The following is a 14,349-nucleotide window of genomic DNA, read 5'->3' on the forward strand; positions in this document are numbered from 1 at the left end:
ATGTAATAAATGTAGGGAAATTATTAGCTTTCCTCTCCTCTGACCTACATTTTATTGAAGCATATACAGTATAATGGTAGATATATTGTCCTAATTATGATGTCTATATGAAGCTGGCACTTTTGGAGCTCTGCCATTGGCTGATAGTGCTTAATTGGTAAATGGTAAATGGGGTGCACTTATATAGCGCTTTTATCCAAAGCGCTTTACACTACACTCATGGTAACGTTTTATAATAAGGTCCTTAATAACCATTAATTAACAAGTAAAAAGGCATTGTTCTCGCTTTAGATCCGGTAGTTGCAAAAAGCATAGTTAACTTATAGTTAATAGTTAACTTATAGTTAACTTATAATAGATGAGCAATAAAGTATATTTTAATATCTATAAGCAAACAAAATAAGATTAATAAAGGCATGGCAAAGACATAATGGGTGGGTCATGGGTGTTTGTAATGCCGTTATTAACACTTATATAAGCTTATAAACACACAATAATGTTAACAAGCATCTTGTAAGGGCTTACAAGGGCCTTATTACTTGTTAATTAGTGTTATTACAAGGACCTTAATATAAAGCGTTACCCACTCATTCACCCATTCATACTGGTGGCTACCAGGGCACACTGGTGCCACCTGCCACACTGATGAACACAGCATTGGGAGTAATTTGGGGTTCAGTATTTTGCTCGATACTTCGACATGTAGCTGCTGATCGAACCACCAACCTTCGGGTTACTGGACGAACGCTCTGCCAACTGAGCCACAGACGCCCCATTGCAGTCATTTATAGCATTTATATTCACGGAATAGTCACATGTAAATTTAGTTGAGTCACTATTAGCTTCCAAAACTTCTTTAATATTCCTTCTGAAAAACCATCTGCTGACATTCACCGCTGCAGCTTTACAGCAGGGGGCAGACAAACCCCGCAGACTGCTGCCAGGGATAAAAGAGGGTGAATTTCAAAAAATGCTCTCACACCAACTGAGACAAAAGGGCACGTCAATAACAAGACATTTTCTTTTATTCAATAAATAATTTACATTATAAACAGCTGGCGTGTGGCACCACATTTGCTTTACATACAAACACAGTTTGATCTTTCTGGCATTTCCCATTCAGCTATTTTTTTTTTTTAAACTCTTTTCTACCATTACAAGTCTGACACAGAATCTCAAACAAAGTAAGAGCTAAATGGAAAAGAAAACATAAAGTGCTTAAAACTCAAAAACATGAACACCACAGAACATGTTCCTACATTCCCTTTCTAGATTACGTGGGCTGCATTCAGGATGTTTTATATAAAGTGATGACAGCCAGCATTTTATCACTTCCTCCACAAAGACAAGGTGAGTGTACTGTGTATAGTAAAGAATATTTCCTTCTGTGCTGTTCATGTTTCTGCAAAAATCCCTTTTCAAATGAAAAAAAAGGTTCACATTCACCAAAACATTTGATGTACATAAACAGGAGTGATAAATTCAAAACACAACTGGTAATATACAAATTTAAACTCGCAAAAACATATGTACAATCTCACATTTCACGTGTAGAACCATATACTGTAAAACTCACAACACAAATTACATCTATTAACACAAGATTCAACATTACAATCATTTGTTTGTATGATTTTTTTATGTTATCAAACTGCACCAATACATGTTCCAAATAGCAGTAGTAAGGCCTGCCAAATACTTCAGTGTAAAGGATAAATGACCGTAAAAACTGTGCCCGAGTAGTAACTGTATCTACAGGGAGGACTTACACATTACCAGATACTGCAGCTCAGAGCCAAAGTTCAAATGGGAAGTGTTATCGTGAAACACAAGAAAAGCAAAGGTGAGACGGCGGGAAACTAACGCTGCTTTTACAGTGTGTTACTGTACTGCGAACTCACCACAAACACAAGTTATATACAGTTAAGAATCCCCCTAATGTGAAGTGTTTAAGACTGAAAGATGGAAATTCAGCTGTTGGGAAATGTTGGCACAAGGGCTTGTTCTTTGGCAATGACTTAAGCCATGAAATCACGTCTACAGACATATGCTTATCATTTACGCACGAAGCCACAGTCAGGTCAGCACACTGGTAGTCTATAAAATGCTGAACTGACTAGAGTTGACGTCTTTACGGCTAGTACTAACAGCATCTACACCACTGTGACTTGAAATGGAGAGTTAAATTCACAAAATGCTATCAAAGAGGTGTCTTAGTTTGATTGGCTGATCTACATTCTGTAAACGCTATGAGTGCCTTAACTAAGGTTGTTCTTTTGCTTTTCTTGTTAGCTACATTCACATTACAGACGTAAAATACAAAACACTGTCTGATCAACATGTCAGCTCAAACAATGGAGTGAAAGGCTGTATGACACTGAGAATGAGAACGATTATTTTTTATCAATTCCCTTTTGGGATTTGCTACTTGGCTGATAGAGGCCATTTTGACAGGCTGTGAAGCGCCTGATCTTTTCCATTTCTGAAATTCTGGGTGCAACACAAAGACATGGGAAAGACTTCTCCCCATTGGAGGTTTGTTATCTCATTTCTGGGGACTCCTGCACCCACAAACACACAAAATTAACCACAGATGCTGAATTCTGCACACATATTGTACTAATGCACACATACACACACACACGCACACATACCCTAACAATATGACCCATTAATCTCCACAGCAGACAACTGGAGACGCTGCTCTGACATACTTTTGGCTGAGTGCTTCCTCCAAAAGGCTCAGGCTTTTCCAAAGCTGGAAACTAATCAAACATAGAGCTGCTTCTGGCCTTAGGTTAACAAAAGCCCCTGTCAGGTCCTCTCGCTTCGCCACATGAGCCACGGAGAGCTTCACTGGCTTGGCACCAATGAGTGGATCAGGGGAGGGAGGATCAGCAAACTCTTCTTTCTGCAAAAGATCATCTTGTCCGGCTTCCCATAGGCATGCAGGCCCGGTGAGAATGTGGGATTTAATCCCAGGTGGATATCCTGAGCTCTGGAGTAGCTGGGCTCTCTCATCAAAGACCAGTCCTATGAACCAGCTAAATACACGTGATGATAGGTGGGAGCGCGGTGACCTCGTCTTGTCATTAGACTCAAGTCAAGACATGACAATACTACTAAAATGAGACTCGTCGCTGCGATGAGCCTATTGGCAAGCCACCAGTCATGTCACTGAACCAGAGCAGAGGAAAGGAGCCGATGTACGACACAGCGATGGTATTCTAACACTCACTGACAGATACACCATGAGGATACTGTTGTAAAGAAACTATAGATGAAGTGTGCAACATTCAATCCACAACAAGATAGCAAGAATATTGAGTAGGAGGAGTGACAGAACATTTTTACCCCTCTGAGCTGCATTTCTCATAAAAGCATCCTTTTCATAGATGTGGTATCTCTTGCTGTTTGAGTGGAGCATTTTTACGTCCTCAAAGGCGTAGTAGGCTGCCATGGTGAAGTTTATGTCTCCAGAGGAGAGGAGGTCAAACACGCAGGACTGAAAGTACAGGTCCTCCACTGGGAGCCGTTCTTTGCACTTGGACTTGGCGGACTGGTAGGTGAAGCCATGTGCCGCGGTGCCGCTCCTGCTCCTGCCTGCACTGTGGGCCTCCGCTGCTCGCGCCTTGAACTTCGTGAAGTCGATGCGCTGGTTGGCAGGACAGCCGTGAAGACACAGGTACAAGTCCTGGTTATCACCTTCCTCCACAGAGTTCACAACTTCCTCCGGCATCCGCACGGCGAAGGTCAGATAGCGGCCTACCTGCCGGACCACTATGGTTGTTCCAATGTACCTCGCCTGAATCTCCACATGTTGCCCTGGAACCTTCTCCACCACACGCAGGGTGTTCGCCCCGTGCCGATCCCCTCCATTCTTGGAACCATCTGCGAATGCAGCTGGCAGCTCGTCTGTCTCTGCGTGGTACATCTTCTGGTCCACACATTCCTGGAAGTTCTTAAAGATGATTGTCAGCTGCAGGAGGAGAGCAAAAGTCTTATTAACAACAAATAATCATATGTGTTTGCCTTTAGGATTCAAGCTTGCAATCATTAGTTGCTGTGTTTTTCTGGTCCCTTATATAATCCTAGTAAATTGCAGTAAATGTAAACATCAGATTTAAAAAAAAAGAGGAAATTGTTATACTTTTGCACAAGTTTGTGCAAATGTGCCATCTACCCCACCACCCCACTTAAGTGTCATGTTTCAGCACTGGCTCAACATGGGGGAGGCCAAGGTAAACGCCCTCAAAAAACATGAGTCTCGGCCATGTAAAATCAGGCCTCAGTTTGCAGACACAAAGACGATCCATTCATAGCGCTGAAAAACCTGCCTGTGAACCCCAGAACTATGCTCCAGGGAGTGGCGTCGGGCCAGGACAGAGCGATATACTCTGCAGCTAATTAAGTGAGACTGGTCAGGACTCTGCAAGCTTGGTTTCATCAGGACACCAATGAGCCATTGTCAGAGCAGCGATACCAGGACAGCCCAGGGACTCTGATGTCTGCTCGCTTGGGACAGAGGACAGGGAGAAGTCTACAGCATACTCGATTAGCCTGACAATTCATCTGTTGCTCCAGTTCTATCTCAATGCCTCCAACCCTCGGCTTACATTTCCCACCTACATTAACTTCTGTTTTTTTTCCCTGGATCATTTCTAAAGCTTTTAATGAAAACAAACAAAAGAAAAATGCCTATTTTATCCCTTCATCAGAATGAAGATGAAAATAACCAGACAGTTTTATTTGCTGTAGTGAGAGCAATGCACCAAACACAGAGCTCTGCTAATGCAGATCTTTTACCAGAGGGGCCTTGTTTGCACAGGTGGCATTGGCTGCTGCCTTGTTTTTCCTTTGTCCAGAATCAAGATCTTAAAAAAGCCGTCTGATTTGCTTCCAAGAACAGCAATATAAAAAATGTCATTACTTTAAAAGCTAAAAAAAGCAAAACACAAATGCTTAATAGAGTATCATTAAGAAACCTTGATTGCAGAAAATTATACTTTCTACGAATGTGATTAGGGACAAAGTCCTCTTATACCTCAGTTTAAATACTTCAGTTATGATACTCTGCAAAGTGGCTGAGGTCCACAATCACTGCTGTCAAAACTTTGCCAAATCTCAACCAACTCTAAGTGAATTTGCCAACTACAAATACTCCTACTTCTTTGTTTTTAACCTCAAGTTCTACTGAAAGTCATTCCAGGGACATCCATCCAAACTAACCAACGTACCATTAAACAAAACAACAATAATGAGGAATGCATTGCTGATAATGCTATGAAAGAAAATATCCCATAATGTAGAGAAAATATCTACAGTTTCATGCAGACACAACACATCTTAACATAATGTGCTCAGTGTGGGCTCCACATCAACCTGAGCTGTCCACTGTGAAAAGTGAAAATGGAGCCTTGTGCTAACATCTGACGCAGCACTGCTGTTATAATACTAACATATAATTTATAAAGCTTATCAAGATCTTTGCTATTGAGGGGGGTTTGGCTTCTTTATCTGTCATTATGGACCTCATCCAAACACTAACCAGAGTCCACAGTTTGACAGAAACGCAGCCCTGCAGCAGCTCTCACAAACAGACCACATGAAAGAAGAGACTCAAACAAACAAAAATACCAGCAGCAAGATGTTCTGATGCAACAGTTACAAAAAGTCACCAAAAACTGACATATCAAATCAATTCAGCAAGGCACAACTAATGATAATCTTACCATAAATGAATGTATTGAGTTTTTGAGAAATGATTGAGTCTAGATAGAGAATGTCATGAAATATTCTTGCAGTCTTCCCATTGCTTTTTTGTCCGACCCACACTCCAAAACTCAATTTAAAATTATTTTTTTAAAGAAAAAAAACCCAGAAAAACTTCACATTCAAGCTGCTTGAACAGCTCATTTTGGCATTTTTAAGTTCACAAAAGACTTTGTTTAATTTAATATCACAAGTGTTTTAAGGACAATCCATTCATTCATCAAGCAAAAATACCCCAAATAAAATACTTTCAGCTTCTCAAATGAGAGAATTTTGTGCTTTTCTTTGTCTTATGTCGCAGTAAACTGAATAGTTTAAGGTTTTGGACTGTAGGACAAAATAAACTTCCATGTTTGTCAACATGGAAATTGTGATGGACATCTTTCATCGATTCATGGAGAAAGTTAAAAATGACAAGAATTGTTAGATACAGCCCTAGTTGATTGACTGGACAGAAAGATTGACAGAAAGGATCCCCACCTTGCTTGTGGCGGTGGCCATAGACCCCGGCACTACAGGAGTGTTAGTCACCTGGACGGACAGGTATTTGTTGTGGATGAGCGGCCAGGCTCCTTCCACCTTACACGTCTGGAAGTCGTCGCCAAATGTTCGAAGGTGTGGGTCTCCAAAGAAGCCACAGTGGGTGTAGTTGGGCGGTGCTGTGTTGCGTGGAAGACTGCGCTCATAGTGGCACACTTCCGGGCCGTCCGATCGTTCCTGGCTGTCAGGCAGGAGCGGTGGGGGTGGAGGAGGAAGTGGGGTGCGGGCACGTGGTTGGGATGTTGGTCCCTCCTTGGAGCAGTTGTGTTGGCTCATTAGATCCTCTATGCCATGCTGGGCCGAGTGGTAGGCCAAGTCCCCCCTGCAGGTACGTGCAGTCTTGCGTACACAGCTGTTGTACGCTCGCAGTGCTGTGCAAAACTCCTCCTCCGGTCCAGAGTTTGAGGTGGAGGCCCAAAATTCGGAGTTACACTTGAGGATCTTGCACTGCAGACTCACTGTTAGGGAGGAACAATAAAAGGTTGAACAGAAGAAGCAAACCACCATGTCATGATAATGACCCAGAAAAAGTTTGAAATAAACTTTGGTTGTTATTGATGATAGCTAAAAACCACTGATTGACATAAAACGGAATATAAAACAAGAATGATCAAGAATTAGTCATTAATGCCTTATGCCAATACAGATATGGTTGTTAAGCTGCAGTGCCAAATGTAGTCTTTTTTTACATAGTATTTTTCAAGCGCTACACATTATAATAACAAAACAGTGATTTTTAACTTCCGTCACAGACTTTTCGTTTTGTCAGTTATCTAGTTGGTGTCTATTCAAAAGGAAAGCGCCATTATATGTTGCTCCTAAATTTTGTTTAACCATCATTAAAAGTGACAAAATACATATATGTCAATACATTATACAGCATGAAACTTTGTATTCTTGAGCAAAGAGACAACAAACCTCATGAGGACAAGCAAAAACCAGGTATGAACTTCCCCTGACTCAACCTTGACATCAACTAACTTTGCTGTTCATATTAGAAAAGTGTACTTCCCTTTCACACCAAGAGCCATTTGGGATCCTAATCTACACCTTGAGTGATAATAAACACTGCTTGACTGTGGATTGTTGTCTCCAGCTTTATTGCCACATCCGGCAAACTCTACACAAATGTTCCTCAAACATTTCTCAGGGTGCCCTGTTGCCACACAATGCTTGACTAGTATTACCTTCAACTAATAAAGCATTTATTTGAATGGGCTGTGAGAAGTTTCACCCAGTGTCTCAAGGGAGGGAAGCCATATCAACACTTTGAAGTCACACTTTAAACAGTATCCCTCCTGAAAGCTTCACCACAGCTCTCTCCAACCCCCACACCGCCTCTCCACTTACCACACATTTGATAGATGGCAATAAACTAATCTTGATCTCACCTATCAGTGCATTATCACTTTGTTGTTTGACGGTAAGTGACTTAAGAGGAAAACTGATAAGGGTTTGGCAAACGTGCAAGGTGAGGTGAATGAGTTGCCCCACTGCAACAAGTGACTCACTGCAATAATCTCATTGTCAAATTACAAGGATATTAAGTGAATTTAAAGGCAAAAATCTGCATGTCTAATATAACATTACACTGCTGCTTCTACAGTCCAATGGACCTTTTGAAAAATCTTTTGAAAAAATGTTAGTGGAATTTAAACATTTCAACGGGCACATACCAAAGCATAATCCCAGCACCTCACCCTCTACACACATAAAAATACAATTCAAGGGCAACAATCACACATCTCAAAATGCAAATCCTTGCTTAATTAATAACGTAACTTAAAAGTTGAAAAATAGTTACTTTGAAGAAGCTAATGTTAAATACTGCGGCATGCACCATCCCCCAAACAAAACAAGGGTTGGGGGCTGCAGCAGCCCCATAAAGACCTCTAACTTTGTTTTGTCCTCCTCTAATGAAATCGTAAAATAAGACACTGACCAAAACTAATCACATTTTGCGCTCTAATGGCATGGTTGTTCATTTTCAAGGCTGTTGTAATATTTTCCAAACATTCAACCCTTTCCACACGTCTGCACGCAAGCACTTCGCTCGGAATCTCAACGTCTAGTATATTTTAATCATTTTTGTATCGACTATGGTGGGATTCCAACTTATTTGCTACAGCGAATTATCCATATTTTGCTATTTTAAGACAATTTGCGGACTTAAATAAAACCCGCATTGTTTTAGGTGCACTATGTAACTCTAGTTGAATTATAATATCACTAAAACATTTCGGCTAATAAACAGTGATCGAGGCTGGCAACGTTGCTGCACAATGTGGGGAAAAAAAGTTAGTTTACGCATAAGGCTAGCTTACCTTACATTGTGATTTATTAAGTCCTGGTTTTAGTATAAACGTTGCAGAAAACACATGCCACTGGATCGCCTTTTTCAAAACTTTTACATTTTAATATAAAAGTAAAAAAATGTAGCATCTTACCGGACGGGAAGAGTGAAAGAAACACCGCGAGCACTCTGCACACGTCAAGCGCCGAGAGTCTTCCTCTTTCCCCCATAACCATCCATCCAGCTCGGGGTCGCACTTCACTCCTCTCCCTGCTCAAACCGGATTAGGAAGGACAGAGAAGAAGAGTTAGAGCCGCCGAGTCCTCGTTGAGAAAACCCACAGAAAGTCCATAAAGGAGGTCTGAAGTCGGTCCCGTCTTCTCATCACTATCTGGTAAAAAGTTGTTGTTGTTGTTGTTGTTGTTGTTTAACTTTCTTAGCTACGAAAGTTAACGCTCAGTGCGGGACAAACGGCTGAAAGCAGCCAGGCAATCTATCTTCCTTTTAGGGAGTGTCGAGAAGGTGCAGCCTCTGCGGGCCAGCCGACACACTAAACCAATCACGGCTGCCTGTTCTGCCTTTAAACCCCCTCTCCAAGTTTCAAATTACAACTCAATGTGCAGACTTGTTCGACGACGACCGGGTCTTCACGACCCACAAAAGTGGTAGTCCACAATAAGAAAAAAGGTTTAATTTGCGGCTAAGATCACAACAATAACCTCACTGTTGAGGAAAAAAACTGGAAAGAAAAACAATGTCATCCCTCCACAGAGCATTTGTGCAGAGATTAAGAAGAAAGGGGAGGAAAACAACCAACAATACAAACTAACCCCACGTTAATTCTCAGAGAGCTGTAAGTAATAGGCCCTGTGTTTTTTCCTTTAACTTCACTCATGTTTAAAAGTACTGTCATGTGTAAATCATTAAAACGGTGGCTACAAGTTAACCTTTTCAACCGCACAGACCCACTGGTAGATCAAGTAAAACCACCCAGTGCAGCCAAAATCCACATAACTTTTTTTTAATATTCTGGTGGAGATCCCAATGTTTCTAAAGATGCCAGATTTGTCAGACAGTATGTTGGATAAATGTAAACAAAATTCACATTCGGTTAAACCCAAAAACCATGGAGTCTTGGATTGAATATTTCACTCAAGTATAGAACTGGAAGAAGCTCTATTATTAGGAATGTAACTCAACAATTATTTTCATTATCAACCAATCCCCCCATTATTGTCTTGATTAGCCTGCTGTCTATTATATTTGGGGGGAATAATAGTTGGATATCACAGTTTCCAAAGCCAAAGCAGACATCTGGTCAACTATCATTCACAAAGAAAAGCATCAAATTCTGCCATTTGAAAGGGAGAAGATCCAATTATTTATTATAAAATGGCTTAAAACCAATCAACAAAATAGTTAATTGATTAATAGTTAATCTCTATGTCAGACTTATCTTGACAATGATATATCATGATATACCATGCTTTCTGATCATACAGTAAATAAATTGTCTATATTAAACAACCACACAGTATTTTTGTATACTTCATACTCCATTATGTGAAACAGCACCTGTGTTCGCTCCAGCTTTTCTCCGATGTGCAAGGTGTTAATTTAAAGCATCATCCAAATGGCGTAGATATGGCCGTAATGTAGCTCTGATGCTTTTGTGTTGTTTTGATATATATCCTGAGATTGTCCAGCCATATGTCTGATTTTCAGAAATACTGTCAGCTAGGTGAAGGGGAAATATAAAATGATTTTTTAAAGGGTTATAAAGGAATTCAACCTCCAAACTATAACCTATCAAATCAAAGTGAATATCACAGGGTGGAAGTTAAAAAAAAAAGCTAATTTAGAATTTGAAAACCCACTTTTCCACAAAATAAATATACTTGTAATTATATGACAGTAACGCATCCTCAAGTTGTTAAATTACGAGAAAAAACATTGAGATGATGAAATATGTGAATGCTACAGAACTGGACAGAAATATTAGTTAACCCATAAAATGATTAAACTTGCAAAACACACCATGTTGCCTTTCTTTAGTTTAAATCACCCACCTGTACATGAAGTAATCAAAGCGCAAACCAAAGGAAATGTAAGTAGGTTATCACATTTCTATTGAGAAAATGACCACATGGAGTGGTTTGACTTTTGATTCATATGGCCTACGTTAACTGAAACCAAGAATACAGGACTTGAAATAGAGTAATGGTGCATGTTTGTTTAAAGGATTTGAATACATTTCCACTACTGATCAAGAGAGCCGGCTGTTATCCCCTCCTCTAAAAGCTACAATACCACCTCTTTTGATTATCTTGTACAAACGACACATTGCTGCTGTCTTTTTCTGCCATTTAAACCAAAATACTACCACACAGATGACTGCACACTCAGGTTGTGGCTGTCTGTACAGTATTTTTCCATAGTGCGGTGAACGTCTTTGTGAATGCTGTCCCTCTTGTGGATGATGGATACGTTCGTGTACAATGAGGTCTGAGCCTACACATGTTTTCAACAAGGGTGGCCCTGTGCAGACTGAATCCCGGCTCTAATATACCACGCATTTCCATCTGAAGTGAATGACTGCAGCTGAAAGGTATAAGCTGCTCTCTGATGTGTTCTGATGAATTGTGGAACATTTTTGGCTTTAAGCAGCAACACTGTCAATGTCGAAGCAAACTCAGGAATAAAATAGTCCTGTAGGGGCTTTGATGCAGATAGCTTTCAGTGTGACTGACTCACATGTGAGTTGACTGTCGGGTAGAAAAGCTCAGAATCTTTCATTCTGTATCACATCCGGACAATACGGAGCATATTGTAGCCTGCATTTGAAACCTGTTGACAGGACATTACAGACAAATGTGCAACATGTTGATATACTAACTGCTATCAAGATGTGCTCCAGCTTATATAATTAGTTAATTAATTGTTAATTAGTAGATATTTATTTACTCATTTTTGAATCTTTTTCAAAAAGAATCTTTTTCTTGTCATTCATAATTGAAAGATTTTTGGCATTGATAGTCATTCATGTGCAAAGCATCATTTACTCTGGAGAAACAAATTATTTTACAGATTTTTCATAGGCCGATGTCAAAGAATAAAGTCTTACTTTGAAGTCTATGACCTATTTTTTTCGTCACGAAAGCCCTGGTTGTTAGATTATTTAGAAATATTATATTATTCTTATTAATATTCAAACAATTAGTTGATTAACTGGTTGATCAATTGACAGAAAATTATTTAGCACCTATTTTGATAATCAATATATAATCAGTCATTTATCTGATTTTAGCTTCTCAAAAGCAAAGGTTCACCATTCATCCCCATTTAAAAAAAAACATTTTAAATAAATGTCTTTGGGCTGTGACTGTTTGGACAAAAGAAGCAATCTGAAGACATCAACATGAGCTCTGATAAACTGTGATTGAAATTTGTTTTATTATTTTCTGACATTTTATAGGTTTAATGAGTAATCAATAGTTAAAGTAACGATTAGCTGCAGCCAATCACAAAGGCTAATTTTATCAGTTTGACTAAACCATCCATCAAAATTAGGTTAGGACCTCTACCTTCAGTAGCCTGTCCATCATGCCATCAGCTGTATTCTGGCCTTTGGATAATAGTTAATGACCAACCAATTAGCTGATTCCTTGAGTGAAATATTTCCACAGACAGATTTCTGTAGACACATGAGGCAGATCATGTGTTCCACATGCTGTGACAGGTAAAGGTGACATAATAAAACCTTTCCATAAATCCAGAAGGTAGCCTAAAGCCCAATCACGTTTTATGACGTGCTGCTTTAAATCTCTCATATCACCTGACAAACGTGACACAGTTTTGACATTTTCATGCAACCCACTTAATATGATGTCAGTAATATTGGTGAGCTGTTACCTGTCTTCCTCAGTGTTAAATCATGTGCACTAGCCTACATTTCTACATGCATTTGTCTTGACGGCCACAGCGGATTGATCCTCTTTTCCAACAGATGGCGCTTGTTATGAGCTCTGATATGAAACCTCAAATCATGACACAGACGCACATGGCATTATAAGGACAACCAAACCTGTCATTAAATTTGAGCTTTATGGACAGCTCGGTTATTGCTCTAATTACATGCTGTCATGCAATTAGGATTTAAAAAGGTGTAAATCTGCAGCCAGCAGGCGCATTTGTCCTGTTGCACTGCTCTGAAGAAGACCATCCTTTAAAAAAATGTTAGATACAAGTAGCCTCAACTGCATTTCAGGATGGGAGTAACATTATTAAAGCTGACACTGATAATTAAATAGTGCTGCATCTTTAAATATGTAAAAATGTGCGAGTCAGGTGAATACAGTTTTATGTTCATTTCTTGTGTGACACCATTAAATGGATCAAGTTGTTAATATTGCAGGAATCCAGCTTTCCTGATAGCACATCTGGTTGGAAAAATAGTCATTTTAAGATTTAGAGATGCAGTTTGAAGCCCCATCAATCAACGTAAAAGTGGCAAGACTCCTGCGTTAAATAAACTCACATAATGTTGGTTAAAATTTAAACGAACTAACTAGACAAACCAACCTTGGCGACTGCATGGGCTCTCCGCGACTCAGGGAGTCCTGCAGGAACCCGGAGGACAGCGAACAGGAGCGAGAGGAAGCAGACTCCTTAAAAAATCTCAACCTTTTAAAAAAAAAAAAAAAACTCGTCCTGTGTGTCACTGTAATCCGAAATCAAACGCACCCAGCAGCTTTCTGAGTGTTAAATCCGCCAATGTGTGCATGGTGTCCACCCGATCTGCTTCTCGGTGAAACGAAAGTGCTCTTTTTGTTTTTTAGTTCATTTAAACAGCCGCTGACTTCTCGCACCCGGAGGGAGACTCAGATCTCTGCAGCCATTGCTTAACTCATTTGACTATCGGTCGATCGGAAAGGAGACATTATGATAGATTAAGTCCAGTAATTGCCCTCATCCGCGCGTTGAATCCAAATTGTTAGTTATGGTCGACGTCGGGGAGAAGAAAGCCCTGAGGGCAAAGCTGCTGCTGCTGCTGCTGCATACAGCCCGATCCGCTGTCTGGATATTGTGAAATGGCTAGTTAGAAAGTGTGAGAGAGACAATGATCGGCTCTGCATGACGCCACTGGGAGCCCCAAATCTCAGCTGTGAAGCCCCCCTGTTTTTTTCCCAACTAGTTTTTCTCTCCTTGGGAGATAGGAGTCCTCAGATTAGTGCTGAAACAGTGAGTTGTACAATTTTTTTTAAAAGTCAAAGCAAACTATACTCCTTGTCAGCTTCCATAGAAATCAAATGTCAATTTCTTATGTGCCCTATTTTCTGAATACAAACTATCCATTATGCAGGGTTTGGATAGAAGTCTATGCATCTTTTAAACCACAAATAAGAGTTTGAAACTGAATTGAACTGCTACATTTTCAGTATCACAGAATTATTTTGTGGTGTTGAATTCCAACAAATAGCCTCCTTTGTCAGGTCTACACCCTCGCCAGATATCCTAGGCTATAGCAGACCCTCATCTCTGCAAATCACAGGTTTGGAAGAAGACAAATCCATAATAATCAGGATTTAATGGAGGATCACATAGACAAACACTTTGCAGCAGGGAGGAGGAGGGGTGGGGGTGCTCAAAGGCAGAGAGAACTGCATGGAGGCTGCACCTGTGTTTTAGGATCAGACTGCACGCAGGAAAATACCACCACTGCCTCCCCTTCCCTCTTCAGCTTC

At 40.2% G+C, this 14,349-nt stretch overlaps 1 protein-coding gene across 1 annotated transcript; it reads right to left on the reverse strand.

Annotated features, from left to right (window-relative positions):
- Positions 1-1,006: 1,006 nt before the first annotated feature.
- Positions 1,007-14,060, reverse strand: rgma (repulsive guidance molecule BMP co-receptor a). The gene is made up of 4 exons (XM_059335443.1): positions 13,187-14,060; positions 8,760-8,875; positions 6,253-6,770; positions 1,007-3,979 (listed from the first exon to the last, which is right to left on the reverse strand). The coding sequence occupies exons 1-4, from the start codon at positions 13,198-13,200 to the stop codon at positions 3,275-3,277; spliced, it is 1,353 nt and encodes a 450-aa protein (XP_059191426.1). The 5' UTR covers positions 13,201-14,060; the 3' UTR covers positions 1,007-3,274.
- Between the last annotated feature and the right edge of the window lie 289 nt (positions 14,061-14,349).

The sequence above is a fragment of the Centropristis striata genome, chromosome 6, assembly GCF_030273125.1.
Source record: "Centropristis striata isolate RG_2023a ecotype Rhode Island chromosome 6, C.striata_1.0, whole genome shotgun sequence".
Classification (NCBI taxonomy): Eukaryota; Metazoa; Chordata; class Actinopteri; order Perciformes; family Serranidae; genus Centropristis; species Centropristis striata.